Source organism: Macaca fascicularis, chromosome 4 (genome assembly GCF_037993035.2).
Source record: "Macaca fascicularis isolate 582-1 chromosome 4, T2T-MFA8v1.1".
NCBI lineage: Eukaryota > Metazoa > Chordata > Mammalia > Primates > Cercopithecidae > Macaca > Macaca fascicularis.
The window spans coordinates 91987675-92004859 of record NC_088378.1 but is presented as its reverse complement, the minus strand read 5'-3'; the positions used below and the strand labels follow the sequence as shown (position 1 = coordinate 92004859).

At 37.6% G+C, this 17185-nt stretch overlaps 1 protein-coding gene across 2 annotated transcripts in view; it reads right to left on the bottom strand.

The window, feature by feature from the left end:
- Positions 1–3803: 3803 nt before the first annotated feature.
- The window catches only part of ME1 (malic enzyme 1), a 228722-nt gene continuing 215340 nt past the window's right edge, over positions 3804–17185 (bottom strand). For both annotated transcript variants that reach the window (XM_045390294.3, XM_005552464.5), the window contains 2 exons: positions 9913–10011; positions 3804–5489 (listed from right to left, as the gene is read on the bottom strand). In XM_045390294.3, coding sequence (XP_045246229.1) covers positions 5319–5489; positions 9913–10011 — 270 coding nt within the window. In that variant the 3' untranslated portion in view covers positions 3804–5318. The remainder of the gene's footprint in view (positions 5490–9912; positions 10012–17185) is intronic.

Sequence of the window (17185 nt, the reverse complement as noted above, 5' to 3'; positions counted from 1 at the left end):
ATGTTAAAAACTTTCAGTAAACTAGATATTGAAGGAACATACCTCAAAATAATAACAGCCCTCTATGACAAACCCACAGCCAACATCATACTGAATAGGCAAAAGCTGGAAGCATTCCTCTTGAAAACCAGCACAAGACAAGGATTCTCTCCCTCACTACTCCTATCCAAGAAAGCACTGGAAGTCCTGGCCAAAGCAAGTGGCAAGGGAAAGAAATGAAGGGCATCCAAATCGGAAGAGAGGAAGTCAAACTATCCCTGTTTTCAGAGGACATGATTCTATATCTAGAAAACCACATAGTCTTGGCCCCAAATCTACTTCAGCTCCTAAGCAACTTCAGCCAAGTTTTAGGATGCAAAATCAATGTACAAAAATCACTAGCATTCCTATGCACCACCAGCAGCCAAACCAAGAGTCAAATTGGGAATGCAATCCCATTCACAATTGCCGCAAAAATAATACAATACCTAGGAATACAGCTAAATCAGAGAAGTGAAAGATCTCTAAAGGAGAACTGAAAAATACTGCTCAAGGCAATCAGAGAAGACAAAAACAAATGGAAAAGCATCCCATGCTCAAAGATAGGAAGAATCAATATCATTAAAATGATCATATTGTCCAAAGCAATTTACAGATTCAATAATATTCTGATCAAACTGCCAATGACATTCTTGACAGAACTAGAAAAGACTATTTTAAAATTCACATGGAAACAAAACAGAGCCCAAATAGCCAAGGCAATATGAAGCAAAAAGAACAAAGTTGGAGGGATCACATTATCCAACTTCAAACTATATCACAGGGCTACAGTAACCAAAACAGAATGGTACTGGTACAAAAACAGACACATAGTCCAATGGAACAGAATAGAGAACCCAAAAATAAGGCCACACACTTATGACCATCTGGTCTTTGACAAAGCTAACAAAAGCAAGCAACGGAGAAAAGACTCCCTATTCAATAAATGATGTTGGGATAACTGGCTAGCCATATGTAGAATGTTGAAGCTAGACCCCTTCCTTATACCATATACAAAAATCAACTCAAGGTGGATTGAAGACTTAAATGTAAAATCCAAAACTGTGAAAATCCTGGAAGACAACCTAGGCATTACCATCCTTGACATAGGAACAGGCAAAAATTTCATGACAAAGACACCAAAAGCAACTGCAACAAAAGCAGAAATTGACAAACAATATCTAATTAAATTTAGCTTCTGCACAGCAAAAGAAACTATCAGCAGAGAAAACAGACAACCTACGGAATGGGAGAAAATATTTGCAAACTTGCATCTGACAAAGGTGTAATATCCAGCATCTATATGGACCTTAAACAAATTTACAAGAAAAAAACAACCCTATTAAAAAGTGGGCAAAGGACATGAACAGGCTCTTTTCAAAAGAAGACATATGTGCAGCCAACAAACATATGAAAAAGGCTCAATATCACTGATCGTTAAAGAAATGCAAATCAAAAACCATAATGAGATACCATTTCATTGTGACACCAGTCAGAATGGCTTCATGACATTCTGGCTATTATTAAAAAGTCAAACAAACAAACAAGTGTTGGCAAGGTTGTGGAGAAAAGGGAACACTTACACACTGTTGGTGAGAGTGCAAATTAGTTCAACGATTGTAGAAAGCAGTGTGGCGATTCCTCAAAGAGCTAAAGTAGAACTGCCATTCAACCCAGTAATCTTATTACTGGGTATATACCCAGAGGAATATAAATCATTCTACCATAAAGACACACACACACACACACACACACACACACTCAAATGCTCACTGCAACACTATTCACAATACCAAAGACATGGAATCAACCTAAATGCCCATTAATGCCAGATCAGATAAAGAGAAGGTGTTAGATGAACTCCATAGAATACTATGCAGCATAAAAAAAGAATGAGAACATGTCTTTTGTGGGAACATGGATGGAACTGGAGGCTATTTTCCTTAGCAAACTAGCACAGGAACAGAAAACCAAATACCACATATCTTCACTTATAAGTGGGAGCTAAATGATGAGAACTCATGAACACAAAGAAGGGAACAACAGACATTGGGGTCTATTTGACAGTGGAGGGCGGGAGGAGGGAGAGAAGCAGAAAGAGTAACTATTGGGTACTAGGCTTAATACCTGGGTGATGAAATAATCCATACAACAAACCCCCCATGACACAAGTTTACCTATATAATGACCTTTGCATGTAAGTCCAAACCTAAGATAAAAGTTAAAAAAATGTAGGTAATTTCTAACGACCTGCCTTTGAGGTCATTAATCCTTTCCTCTATGACCTCTAGTCAGCGTTAAGCCATCTGTCTGATGAATTCTTAATTTCAGATATTTTATTTTTTACATTTAGAATGTACATTTAATTCTTTAGATATTCTGTTTTTGTGATAAAGTTATCTGTCTTTTTCCATTTTTCTTTTTGTCTAATTTTATTAACATTAATGTTATCATATCCTCTTCCCTGACATCTCCTTCTCACTATATAATTTATTTGTTCCATGTGTGCTCCAGTAGTATTTTACATTTCTTTGGTTAATAGCAAAGTGAGCGTTCTATAAAAAATTGTTAAATAATTTTCTTGTTCTGGGGCTGTGCTCCCTTCGTAATATGCATGGCTGGCTTATGAAGACAGGCTGGCACAAATTAGTTTTTTATCTACTTTATTGAGGCATTATTTACCAAAATATTTTTGAGTAAACATTTTCCTTAGACTTCTACTTCACTTCTCTCATGGAGATGCAGTCTTACAGCTATTGGTATATAACTGTCTCTTCTAAACCTGCACTGTCCAATACGGTGTCACTCGCCAGATGTAGCTACTAAAACCTGTGGCTAGTCTGAACTGAATTAAAATGTAAGTGTAAAATGCGTGCTGGACGTTGAAGACAGTATGAACAAAATAAACTATCTTAATAATTTTATGTCGATTACATGTTGAAGTGATAATATTTTGGATATATTGGTTTAAACAAAATATATTATTACCATGAATTCCACCTGTGTCTTTTTTTAATGAAGCTACTACAAAATTTAAAATTACACATGGGACAGTGCTGTTCTAGACTGTAGCCTAGGGAAAGGAGAACAAACTATAAAGAAAGATGAACATGGATATAAAGCTTACTTTCTTCATTTATTAGTTCTGTGGACTTGACCAGTTACTTCAAATATCAACTTCATAAGGAAAGTGAGGGGACTACATTAAAATAATGTATGTGGGATACTTGACACCTAGTAAGTAACTATCTAATGCTTATTTCATTATCTTTCCCTGAGGACAAGGAAGTGGCTCACATATCACAGTATTCAGAATACGTGATTACATATTTTTGTTTGTTTGTTTTTTTGTTTTTGTTTTTGTTTTTTTTCTTCCTGAGACAGAGGGTTACTCCGTCCCCCAGGCTGGAGTGCAGTGGCACAATCTTGGTTCACTGCAATGTCCAGTTCAAGCGATTCTCATGCCTCAGCCTCCCAAGTAGCTGGATTACAGACATGAGCCATCAAGCCCAGCTAATTTTTGTAGTTTTTAGTAGAGACAGGGTTTCACTATGTTGGCCAGGCTAGTCTTGAACTCCTGACCTCAGGTGATCTGCTCGTCTCACACTCCCAAAGTGCTAGGATTACAGGCGTGAGCCACCGTGCCCAACCACCTAAGTTTTGAATGAATGATGTTCCTACTGAAATTAGCAGTTATTAGAATATTTTAGAAATTCATCATACATAATCATATGACCCCAAGACCCAGCATTACAATGTAACAGTTTAAGAAAAAAGGACAATTATTTTATATTTTATTCATTCACCTTTTCTATGCTTTAATAAATCTTTTGCATAGGTAAACACATTTAGTCAGAGCTATAAGACAACATAGAAACAGACAAGAAATACATAAACATTCTGATTCTTCTCCAAATAACTATTTTGAGGAAACTCTTGACTATAAGTTACCTTTAGAAATACCTTAACCTCTTCTGCTCATACCTAAAACAATATGTGTAACCTTCAACTTTCAATAAAATCATTTTATAGTATAATTTATCTTGAACATCTTATACTCCTTAAAGCATTACTTCAAAAACAAAATTCTTCAAATAATTCTACAAATAAATAGCAAATGTCATTGCACCTTAGTTTTATAACTTAAATTTTTTTCCATTACTTCAAACATTAGTTTCTGAAGTGAATTAATACAGTCTGGGCATATAACTACTCTTTCTCATAGAATGGTATTGGTCATCAAGATATTTTAATCTTATGTAAAGACAATTTCTGATACTGGGAACTTAATTATAATACTTTCTCCAAATTCAGGGAAAAGTGAGATGATTATAACACAGTTAGTTCTTAGTTACCTGAGTTAATTAAGAGGCCATTCTGGCAGGTAACTCCAGTAGGAACCTAAATTGTCTGACTCCTGAGATCTTTAAGAGGTCAGTTCCTCAGGCAGCCCTTTCTCAAGGATCTTAACTATATACTCTCCTTTCAGACCTTCTCACTGTTCAGGCTGTGCTGAACTGAAGGTGCCAACCTCTGGACAGGGGCCACAGTCCACAAAGTCCCTGTAGCAACAGTATGGTAGCTGAAGGATAGGATGCTTGATCAAGGGGAAAAAAAGGTGCTTTCAGGTGGGATTTCTGACTCAGGATCAAGGTAATAAGAGCTTTACTCTATGAGATGTAACAATGACAAAAGAATATTAAAATCTAAGGCTGTACAAGGCATTGTAAACAGCAGTGATCTTTCTCTTTCTTAGAAGTGTTAAAATCCGGTTGCACAAAAGAACATATATGATCTAGGACTGGAATAAAAATACCTGAGAAGTTATCTTTCTCTAGGCAACAAAGTAGTGTTATTTCTGCTTAGCAAAAGTTCGCCTATGCCTAGATTCATTTCTACCTTTTTTTTTTTTTTGAAAAGTAGATTTTAACAAAATGGTCAACAAAATAATTATGGGTTTTAATGTTGGTTATATCAATTTATTACTAATTTTGGTCTTCCCATTAGCTTCCTGTATAAAAACGATGAGTATCTCAGTAGTAGGTACAATAGCTTTTAAAGAGAACGTAGGCAGAATAATTCAGATAGAAACCATAAATAACCAGAAGGCAAAGTGAAGCAAAATTGTCTCATGTGATGTTTATCCCAATTTATATTGTTATTCTTCTATCAATTTTTAGACTGTTAAAATAAAATCTTAACCTAAGCATTTTATGAGTCATTATAAAAGATTCCAACCTTTAAAAATTATGAAAGGTTTAAAGACCTCATTAATAGAGTTAGAAATGTTTGCTATTATCCTACTGATCAACTTTGGTCTGTATTTTCTGGACCTCTTCAGGCCAAGAATAACAATCAGGTAGAATCTGGTCATAATCAGTACTATACATCTGGGAGCGGACAAATGCTTCTTTGTTTTGAGGTTCGGGATAAACTGTGGCTGTCTTTTCTTGGTATGCGTCTTTCACAATCTAGATATAAGAAAAGAATATTAATTATTTTAATAAATAGAGATAATGGTGAGCCCATGTGAGTGGAAGTTTTTATCCATTTCAAAAACACTGTATCTTATGTTTGCAAAAACATTAAGTGCTTTATAATAAAAGCACATATAAGCAATGAAGATGTAAGATGAAAATGCAATTATAAATCATATAATGAGATAGAAAAATGACACCAGCAACTAAAGAAAGTGTGAATAGGTGAGACCAATTCAAATACTATCACATCTGGATTTCTCAGAGAAGCCAGTGTTCAAAGTATTGTCATGACCTAACTGACAATTAACTTGAAATAAATATCTAAATAGTCCTGCTAAACTTGAACCTTTAATTTTCAAGAATCCTTATTCTGACCACAGCCTCCTACAAAATCTCTTCCTGTACCCCAGGGTCTCGTGATCCTGCTCAGCTAATCATCTGGACACCACAGTCAGGATCAGCACTCTTTGCCAGTGTCACAGAATCTCTTGTCATCATGTCCTGTGTTTCATGCATAATTCTAGTCCCTTGTTTGGGGACCCCTCAGAGCTGGCTTTCTCCTTTTGTGGCTGTGCATCCTAGAACCATACAGTAAACTTTTTGTGGTGCTATATATTTTTTCTAGTCTGCACATTATACTTTTTTCTCTCTTTTCTTAAAACTTCCTCTCGTGGTTCCCAAAAAGCAATTCTAAACCTTCCCACGTCTTCAAGTTTCCATTTGACTCTCATCACTCACTGGAGAATCACATCATCACATCACATCGCAGGAGAAAATGTCAACTACTCAGAGAAAATGACCTTAATTTCCCTTTTGACCAACTCAAACTATCTCCTCAGTACCTTCATACATCTTCTCTTTCCCTACTTTCTTAAATGGATTCTCCTCATCAAAATTAATCGCTTCATATATACTATTTAATTCACGCCAGTTTTTGTTTGTTTGTTTTTGAGATAGAGTCTTACTCTGTCACCCAGGTTGGAGTGCAGTGGCACGATCTCAACTCACTGCAACCTCCTTCTCCCGGGTTCAAGCGATTCTCCGGCTGGGCGCAGTGGCTCATGCCTGTAATCCCAGCACTTTGGGAGGCCGAGGTAGGTGGATCACCTGAGGTCAGAAGTTCAAGACCAGCCTGACCAACATGGAGAAACCCCATCTCTACTAAAAATACAAAATTAGTCAGGCATGGTGGTGCACGCCTGTAACTCCAGCTACTCGGGAGACTGAGGCAGGAGGATAACTTGAACCCAGGAGGCAGAGTTTGCCGTGAGCCAAGATCACACCATTGTACTCCAGCCTGGGCAACAAGAGTGAAACTCCATCTCAAAAACAAAACAAACCAAAACCAAAACAAAAACCAAGCAATTCTCCTGCCTCAGCCTCCCAAGTAGTTGGGATAGCAGGCTCCCACCACTACACCCGGCTAATTTTTGTACTTTTTTAGAAGAGAAGGAGTTTCGCCATGTTGGCCAGGCTGGTCTCAAAGTCCTGACCTGAGGGATCCACCTGCCTTGGCCTCCCGAAGTGCTGGGATTACAGTTATGAGCCACCATGCCCAGTTTAATTCACACCAGTTCTTAAAATAATATTTATATGACTGACTTATTTTGATAAGTCTGATTTCAAAAAATATTAGAATGATTAAGTATCTCATCTCAATGTAAAACTATGCATTTATGAACAATTAAGGTTATGAATACTGTGCTGTATTATGAAATGTCTATGAAAAAGCAGGAAACAATATGTATACTTACTTTATAATTATAATAATGTTAGAAAATAAACAAATGAAAGACACAAAACAAACACAGGAAAAACTAATGCTTATATTAGAAAAATAGGATATTGATTATTTTCCTTTTCTCTATTTGTTTTCCAAAGTGCCTATAATGTGGTATTATTACTTTTTAAACAGACTTGTTGAGATATAATTCACTCAAAATTCAAGCATTTTAAGTGTACAACTAAATTATTTTTGTACATTTACTGAGCTGTGCAACCATATCACCACATTCAGTTTTAGAATATTTTCATCACCCCAAAAAGATCCCTTGGGCCTGTTTAAGATGGCTATGTTAATTTTATAATAAAACACATTGTTTCATTACTGACATAGACTATGTGGAAATTCATCTCCTCTTTCTGCTCCCAGATATACAATAGAAATAACCCCGTCTCTCAGTGAAATCTTCACTTTCTCTGTCCTGTCAATGCCAAACTCTCTGACAGAGTGGCTTGTCTTTTATTGCTTTCCTAATTCTCTGACTTCCGAACCTCTTCTACATCTTGAAATTTCTTTTGTAAAAGTCTCTGATAACTTGTTAAGTACCAAATAAAAGTCTGCATCAGTTTTTCTCTCCAGGATTTGGCTGTGTTGGTCACAATTTCCACTCCCATTCTGAAGTTGTCTCTTTCCTAATTCTTGACATGCTCAGTTTGGAGTCTCTTCTTAAAATCCTGACCACTTCTCTTCTGAACTGGCATCTTTCTTCTGTCTTCTAGACAGAATAATAAACTATATTCTATCCTCATTTTTCTTTCCTTTCCATACTTGCTTTCTTGGCAACTCCATCCATTCCTAGACATTCACCAGTTACCACATGCAGAAGATGCCCACGTCTTTTATCTAGCCTCTCTTTAAGTTTCAGTCATTTCTATCTACTTGATAAAATGGTACATTTGAATGTGCCATTGATACCTCAAACTTGCAGTCCACTTACATATCTTCCTCTCTGAAGTTGGTTGGTTCTTTGTTCTAATTTCCCAGTTTCTGTGTATGCACTCTTTATTCTTCCATTATTCTAGGTGTGATATCTGAATCTTTTGGCACTCCCTTGCTGTCCCTTGCTAACTAAAATCATAAGCTAAAATCATAAGCTAACTCCTTTGCATTTAAATCTCTAAAATGAACTTAAAATGATGATATGCTATTCAGTATATTAATAATTTAAACTACTTAAAAACTAGCAGATACATATTAGTAGAATATATGAACATACTTTTTCATAAATAGATAACCAAGCACATTATTATGTAAAGGTTTTTGGAGAATTACTTCTTTTTCTAAGACTCTACCTTCAGTCAACAAGATAAATAATGATATGTGACTCTTAAATGGTGTTGTTCAGATAACTTGCTAATAGCTTAAGCTAGTGATTTTCAATTGTGAGGAATCTGGCCCCCAAGGGGATGCCTGGCAATGTCTGGAAACAGCTTTGGTTGATACAACTGAGCAGATGCTACTGACATCTAGTGGGCAGAGGCCAGGAATGCTGCTAAAGACTGTACAATGCCCAGGACAGCCCCACGACACTTACTGACCCAAAATGTCCACAACACTGAGGTAGAGAAACACCAATTTAATCATATAACTACTGTCATGGCTAAATTGTGTTCCCCCCACCCCAAATTCATTGTTGAAGCCCTAACCACTAGTACCTCAGAATGTGAGTGTATTTAGAAATAGGACCTTTAAGGAGACTATTAAGTTAAAATGAGACCATTAGAATGGTCTATAATCTAGTTTGACAGGTGTCCTTATGAGAAGGGGAAATTTGGACACACAAGGGTGTACACATACAGAGAAAAGGCCACACGGGGACACAGAAAGAGGGCAGCCATCTGCCGGCCAAGGAGGGAGGCCTCAGAGGAAACCAAACCTGTGGACATCTTTTTCTTAGACTTCCAGCTCCCAGAATTATGAGAAAACAGTTTTCTGTTGTTTAAGCCTCACAGTCTGTGGCTTAAATACTTAAAAATAGTTACTACATAACAGTGGTATGTAGTTATCCCAGCCCAAGAAAACTAATACAATTACACTGTAAAAAAAAAAAGTTCACTTATCTTCCAGTTTAGTTACAGAAAATTTCTCTGTCTTTGGGTTCTTCTTGGCAAACTCCTTCAGCAGCTCATCTGCCACCCCAACGGCTTTCAAGTTCTTTGCCCTCTTTATTTTGCCTTACACCCAGTATTATCAGTTGTGATCTGTCATTTATGATGCCATATATCATAGTGACATGGATATGGATGGTGGTTCAAGGTCTAAATGTTACTCTACCATATCTGTAATATTTTGGTAATTATGACTAATATGATATAGAAAAGAATAACTTTAAAAAGGTGAAGTGGGAGAAATCTGGCTGACAGAAACCCCTAATGAATTATTTAAAGTTTAGAAGAAAAAACAATGGTAGAGAGGGAAATGAATTATTCAGCTCAATATTTCCATTCTTCTCTGAGGAGCAAATGTAGCTCCTAAGTTCTACAGTGTCAGTGTGCCTCATTTCTCTGACTTCTGACATAGTGAGGTGATACAGATATACATTTCAAGGAAGCAGATTTTTAATGTTTAAAAATGCACATTTAGCAAGAGAAGGAAGGAAAAATAATGAAGCTTGAACAAGGGTGGTTTTACCTTTTCTGCAATTTTCAGAGAAACATCTCTAATGGTATTCAAAGGAGGATAAAGCCGACCCTCTTCCAAGTGTTTATCTGACACTTGCTGAGCTATAACCTTATGAAAAAAAAGAAAGAAAGAAAGTGTTGATACTTCACACGATACAATGTGGCAGGTATGCAAATAACTAAGTAAATGGTTACATATAATGGTCCATACAAAAACCAGCTACATTAATATGATTATCTAATTTCGTCCCCACTTCTATCAACAAAGAAACTAAGCCCAGAGAGGTGTGAGATCACACAATTGGTGAAAAAGATGGGAATAGAATCTAGGTTTCCTTTTAGTCCACTTCCTTTTCTATTGTACCATGAAATGCTAGATACTTTCCAACTGATACATTAGGGGAACAAGGGAAAAGAAAAGAAAGAAAGAGGCAGATGATAGAGTAATGAAAATGGATTCTTAAAAGCAGAGGAGGACAGCTATCCGAGGTTGAGCATACCATTACTCCCAACTCTGAGTCATATTCTTGTGCAGGAGGTAGAGCAAAAGGCTGAGAAAGCTAGTTCAGAGTCTCACTACAAGTAGGATTTTAATTTTACACAGACTCTGGATTATCTAAATCACCTAATTAGCCTCAATATTTGCTGTCCCCAAACCATTCCCTAGTTCCAAATCAAACAGTGATAAATTTTGTATTGAAAGGCATAGAGGGAGACTCAGTAACCCTGATGTTCTCTCCAGTTCCAAGACTTTGATTAAATTTCTAGATGGGGGCAAATCTAAAACAGTTTATACCTGGGCCTTTGTTCCATGAAAATGTGGTTGCAGAGAGGGAGTATGAAACCTTCCTCTTTTGTAACATTTTAAATAATCAAATATTTATTTTTCAGTATATCTTAATATCTTTTAGATTTTTAAATCATGAAATTATTTCCAAAATATTATTTTTTGCCATCAGCAAATATATATGAACTGAACAAGCATAACACTACAGAGAAGCTTAAAAAAAAAGTGTTATTGTCCTTGAGAGATGTATAATTTAGTGAAACAGAGTATGGGAAGAAAAAGAGAACGCTGAAAGAGAAGACGGCTTAGGCTAAAGGTGAAATATGGGTGCTAAGAAATCCCGAGGAAGAGCAGTTCTGGAAGGCCTCATAGTGCACAGTGGCTTGAAAGGCAAACCTATAAGAAAGCCTGGAGTTAGACAAACAGAAAGCAGGTAGGCATTCCAGCCAAAAAAAAAAAGAAAAAGAAAAAAAAAACCCAGAGACCAAAGGCAGAGATGTGTGTGAGCTGGACTCAGCACACCCAAGTGTGCTGACCTGGGGGAACAGAGGGTCTGGGTACAGAAATAGGACTGGTGCATTATCAAAGCCAAAAAAGGAGTTTGGAGTTAAATCCTGTCGGTGACTAAGGACTTCTGACCAGGGACAATTAGGCAGAGGTAAGATGGGGGAAGGGAGAGGGAGGTAAAGTTACTAGTATAACTATTTGTTTGATTAGTATTGCTCTATATATTATACAAAATATTATAACATACAATTGTAGGGTGTTGACCACAATTTTATAATAAACTCATCATTTAACTCATTAATTTCTTGCCTTTTTAATAGGATGTTTGCCCTAGAAGTGGTGAGGGTCCCAAATTTTAGGACAAAGAGACATTAACTATTCCACACTATCAGGAAGTCACCAAATAAGTGGGGCTTGCCATCTAGCTCAGAAGTGGAATCAGCCCTGCCAACCCCACAACCACAGCCATCCCCTTCCAGAAGACTGAGCTGGTGAGAGGCAGGGAAATTTGCTGGAACCATGGTTTGGCCTACTGGGTAATGTAGTGGCTTTTTCCTCCCCTCTTCTTGGTGCATGCTACTCCTTCTTAAAGGCTGATGGTGTCCTCAAGGAAAGACTTGGGGGCATTGTGTTCCCCTACTCAGCTTGAGCAGTTATAGGTATGTGTACTTAAGCAGAGAAGAGAATGGGAAAGGGAGAGCCAGACAGACAGGGTGGCTGTAAGCTGTCTGCATTCCCATCAGTGGATCTGGTATGGGTACATGAGTTTCCAAGGTCAAGTGGCCACAGCAGAGGTGGCCCCTGCATCCCTGGAGACCTGAAGAAGTATAAGGAAGCTAAGCTGAAGCCAGACATCCTACATCAGAGGGCCAGATTTGGACCTTGCAAGAGAGGATTAGAGGAGTTAATAATTGAGTTAATAAAAGAGATGTTTGCCCTTTTCCATGCTCTTCCTTCTTGTCTCCAACACATTTAAGAAGTAGGCCTTAACAAAAAGAGGGAGGAGGTTTCTCAGAGTCGAGCCAAACATTTACCCACAAATTGCTCAAAGTGCTAGCATCAGAGAGAGAGTGAAAGAACAGATGGGTTTTCTCTACCTGCTACTGCAGGCCTCTCCTACTGCAAGGAGAGCACAGGACATTTGAATTGGATATAACATTTTGAACTGCACAGATGTTTAATTATTGTTCACTGATATATTCCCAGCACTCAGAATAATACCTAGCATATGTTAGGTATTTAATTAAAAGAATATTAAAAGAATGAGTGAACTGAAAGTTATGGGCTCTTACCAAAATGTCACTAAGATAAACAAGAGGGAGAGCTGGTGGAGAATGATTTAAAACAATGACTGGGGCAAAATAAAACCATTTTATATTAATTGCTCCACTGAATTGAAACTTTTAAAAATTTTTGTTAATTCTTGTTCTGCAAAGGAGATGTGGCAGATTTAAATAACAATTTCTTAGATGTTAAGCAACAACTTTTCTGGGTGTCAGGTAGTGTTATTTAATTGGATAGAAAAAAATGAATAGCACAATGTTATAAAGATGTCAGAGCATGGTGGTTGAAGGCTCAGGCTCTGGTGTGAGGTAGACTTATGTTTGAATTCTAATTCCATCAATTACTATCTGTTTGCATTTGGGCAAATTAATTAACCTTTTTAGGCCTAGGTTTTATCATCAGTAATATAGGACTAATAATAGTTCCTAATTCATAAGGATTAAATGAAATAAATGCCAGCAAACAATTTACCACAGTGTCTGTCAGAAAAGTATTCAATGAAACCTAGCTATTTTGTTTTACGTATGTATGTATGTATGTGGAACAGGCTCTCACTCAGATTGCCTAGGCTGGAATGCAGTGGCATGGTTTTGGCTCACTGCAACCCTCTGTCTCCCTGGGCTTGGGTGATTCTCCGCCTCAGACTCCTGAGTAGCTGAGACTACAGGGGTGTGCCATCATGCCCAGCTAATTTTATTTTTTATTTATTTATTTTTTTTGTGTGTGTATTTTTTAGCAGAGACAGGGTTTCACCATGTTGGCCAGGCTGGTCTCAAACTCCTGAGCTCAAGCGATCCACCTGCCTCGGCCTTCCAAAGTGCTGGGATTACAGACGTGAGCCACCATGCCTGGCCAGTTATTTTGTTTTAAAACAGAACTAACAGGCAGCCCACATAGCCAAATGGAAGCAAAATAACTTTTGGTGTCAGATCTGGTTCTACAGTGTATAGATTGTTAGCTATTTGATTTGGGGGCAAGTTCTATAACGAATCAACTTCAAGTTGTTTCAACTATTTATACGACATAATATGTGTATTCCACCCATAACCACCTGCACACTGCTGGCATTCAATGTCATTGTTTCTTCTCTAGGATGCCACACAAATGTTATTCTAAAGAGACTGAAGACAGGCACAGGATAGCCAAGTAAAGAAGAATCATTCTGAATCCTTACTCTCCATGTGTGACTGTCAAACAAAGAAGGAGCCAAAGAATTGTGGAAGAAAATCAAGTAGCAAACAGGTGACCATGGGGAGATGCACTAAATGTAAGGAATTGATTCTAGGGGGAAAAGGAGGGGGCATACAAGAGTCCTAGCCTGACTCTCATTAATTAAATCATTTATTAAAAAACTTTGCTGCCTTTGATGTTCTTTGGTTGTCTCTCTCTAATGACATTGTGGCTAATTTAAAATAATCTCTCTCTATTTTGTTTTGACAACTGCCAACTGTTATGGCAGTTGGATTTCCAATTATCTTAAGCAAGGAAAAGGTTCCTCTAGATACTGTTGTCCATGATGATTATCTAAAGGGTCCTCTGAGAAGATATCAGAAAGGAGGGGAGCAGGGCAGATGAGAAGACACCAGCCCATGATTCAGGAGGAGTGGTGTGAAGATAGGAGGCTGAGATTTGTCTCCCAGGTATGAACAGGAGGTGAGGAGTCTATTCCCAGGATACACTATAGACCACACAGGGACAGGAGGGCTGATCACTAGAGGTCCAGAAGACTGTCTACAGTGCCAGGAAAGCCAAAACCCTCTTCATGATATAAAAATGTCCAGAAATATTCTTTGAGATTGGTACTAACCCATGACATTCCCAGTTCCATAAGAGATCCAACTAGTGTTTTGACAATAATTCTAACAGTTATTGAATTTGTGGTTGCAAAACAAAAAATTCAGATATATCTCCTACATATTACTCTTGTTAACTACAAAATATAATCTAGACAAGAAGTACTTTTCTTCTTTTTGGGGCCATCTGGTAGTGAATGTCTGTGGTATTGTATTTATTCTTCTTGCTAAGATACATGAGTAGTTCTATTTAATCCTATTCAGAAAGTATTTACTAATTTTCTGCTTTGTGCCTAGCATTGTGCTAGATGTTACTGAAGTTTTAAAAGAAGTATATGGAAGGCTCTCTGTCTTCAAAAAAGATAATCTACAGGCCGGGCACGGTAGCTCGTGCCTGTAATCCCAGCACTGTGGGAGGCCAAGATGGGCAGATCACAAGGTCAAGAGATCGAGACCAGTCTGGCCAACATGGTGAAACCCCGTCTCTACTAAAAATACAAACATTAGCTGGGTGTGGTGGCATGTGCCTTTAGTCCCAGATACTTGGGAGGCTGAGGCAGGAGAATTGCTTGAACCAGGGAGTTGGAGGTTGCAGTGGGCCAAGATCACACCACTGCACTCCAGCCTGGTGACAGAGCAAGACTCCGTCTCAAAAGAAAAAAAAAAAAAAGATAATCTACAATTTAGTTATAAAGGCAACACCTAATCTTTTACAATAGGAAGCTCTCACGAGTGTATCATAACCAGAAATAAAATTAAATGTCAAAGTGTGTAATAAAGACAGCCATGACTAAGGAGAAAGATCAAAATGAGCTAGACTTGTCACAAAAAGATCCCAGGATGTGGTGGGATTTAAGCAGCACCATAAAGGACAAGCTTAGCTCATTGGAGAATAATTCTCAGGTCTTTCCAGGCAGGATAAGAGATAAAGCAGTTACACAGGCATACATATGCATGGTGTGTTTGAAGGCTATGGGATGAGGGAGAATGAAAAGAATGTCAAGCTTCTAAGCTTTGCTGCCTGCTTGGAAAGGGGGTATCACTAATAAAAATGTGAATGCTGGGAGTGAGGAAAGATAAGTAGGGCTTTCATAATGTTGTGTTTAAGGACACAGTAGGGCATGTCTGTGGAATTACCCAACAGGCAACTGGAGATATGGAAAAAGATGAGAATAGAGATACACAGGTTTGGCCACTACTAGAATGAAGATAATAGAAATAAATGAATGAATGAGATCTTCGAAAGCATAAGAAAAAGAGAAGAAAAAACTGGTAACAAAAAATGAATGCTAGAAAAAAACCTCTTACTTAAGAGGGAGATGAAAAGGAGACAAAGAAAATAATGAGTGGGGACATAATTGAGATGATATAAAAACAGAATATTGTGTTGAAGCCTAAGAGAAAACCATAGAAAGGCCAAAAGATACAGCCAGAGAGATCACTAGCTATGATAAGAATTAGTGATGTGGTATGTTGACAACACCACATTTTTTTTTTTCCTTCAAACTGTTTTTGGGTAGTGATTATTACTTTTCTTGGAGAGTAAATTGAAAATATTTTTCATGGAATTTGTCACTAGAGGGTGCTAGAGTTATTTAGGAAAGAAAACACTGACTACTACAAGTAACCAAAACTCTGATGTGGCTATTCTAAAAGACAATGATTACATTTTCCTTAATGCAAAAACTTTTACAGGCTCTCTTAGTAATTAGACATCCATTTATGTTTAACAAGATTTTCTGAGTTAAAGAAAACCTGAGACATCAGCTGGAACGCTTTTTAATACAGTGAAGAAAACGACAGGAGAACATTGTTGCTTCCAAGCATCTGTTCTCATAGAATGACGCCAGGCGCTAGCCACCAATATTATGTTCCTTTAGATCACATCAGTAACATAAGAATCTTTGTCTACATTCTTGGGGTTCCTCTTCACAATGGAAAAAATATTTGCAGGATAAAAATATTTGAATATCAATCAAGTTCTTTGGATCAGTTCAGCTGCAAAGGTTTAATCGTAAGAGAAAAAATTCACTCAAGTTTCTCATCCACAAATGGTAACCTGTTCAAATCTGAAAATATATCAACCTGATGAACATTCTGATTACCAAAAGCTCATGATTACAAATATATGCCCAATCACTGTATCATCCTGCTGAGGCTTGGGATGGGGAGGGAAGCTGATAGGAACATACAGCTCATGATATCTCTTGTGCCAGGAAGTATCAAAGTCCTTTGTCTCTGACCTAAAAGTTTCATGTCTTCTGTCAATATCTATGAAATTGTGGCTAACTTGTTAGCTTGCAAGTAGAGTAAAATCTCAGATCTTTCACAGTTCGTGACAGTACAAGATTCCCCAGTGGGCCTGCTTTGTGATGTTCTGAGAATCTTTCCTCAAGGCCCAGATACAGCTCACTTCTCCTATTCTTTTAATGATTTTATAAACAACTAATTTCCTATTTTGATTTAACTTCTGCTTAAATACTAGGGTGGTTTCTGTTTCCTGTACTGAACCCTGAGTGATAAACATGTTCACTATACCATATCAGACTTCCACTTTAAACCTTCAAAATGCCATTCATTATTAAGCACTGTATATTTCTCAACAGGGAAATATTTACCACTTAATCATCATTTGGAAACAATTCTTTTTTCTGCTTTTTTTAGGTAACAGTCTAGCTCTGTAGCCCAGGATGCAGTGCAGTAGCGTGATCTCAGCTCACTGCAACCTCTGCCTCCTGGGTTCAAGCAGTTCCCCTGCCTCAGCCTCTTGAGTCGGGGGATCACAGGCATGCACCACCACGCCCAGCTAATGTTTGTATTTTTAGTAGAGATGAAGTTTCACCATGTTGGCCAAGCTGGCCTAGAACTCCTGGGCTCAAGTAATCCACCTGCCTCAGCCTCCCAGAGTGCTG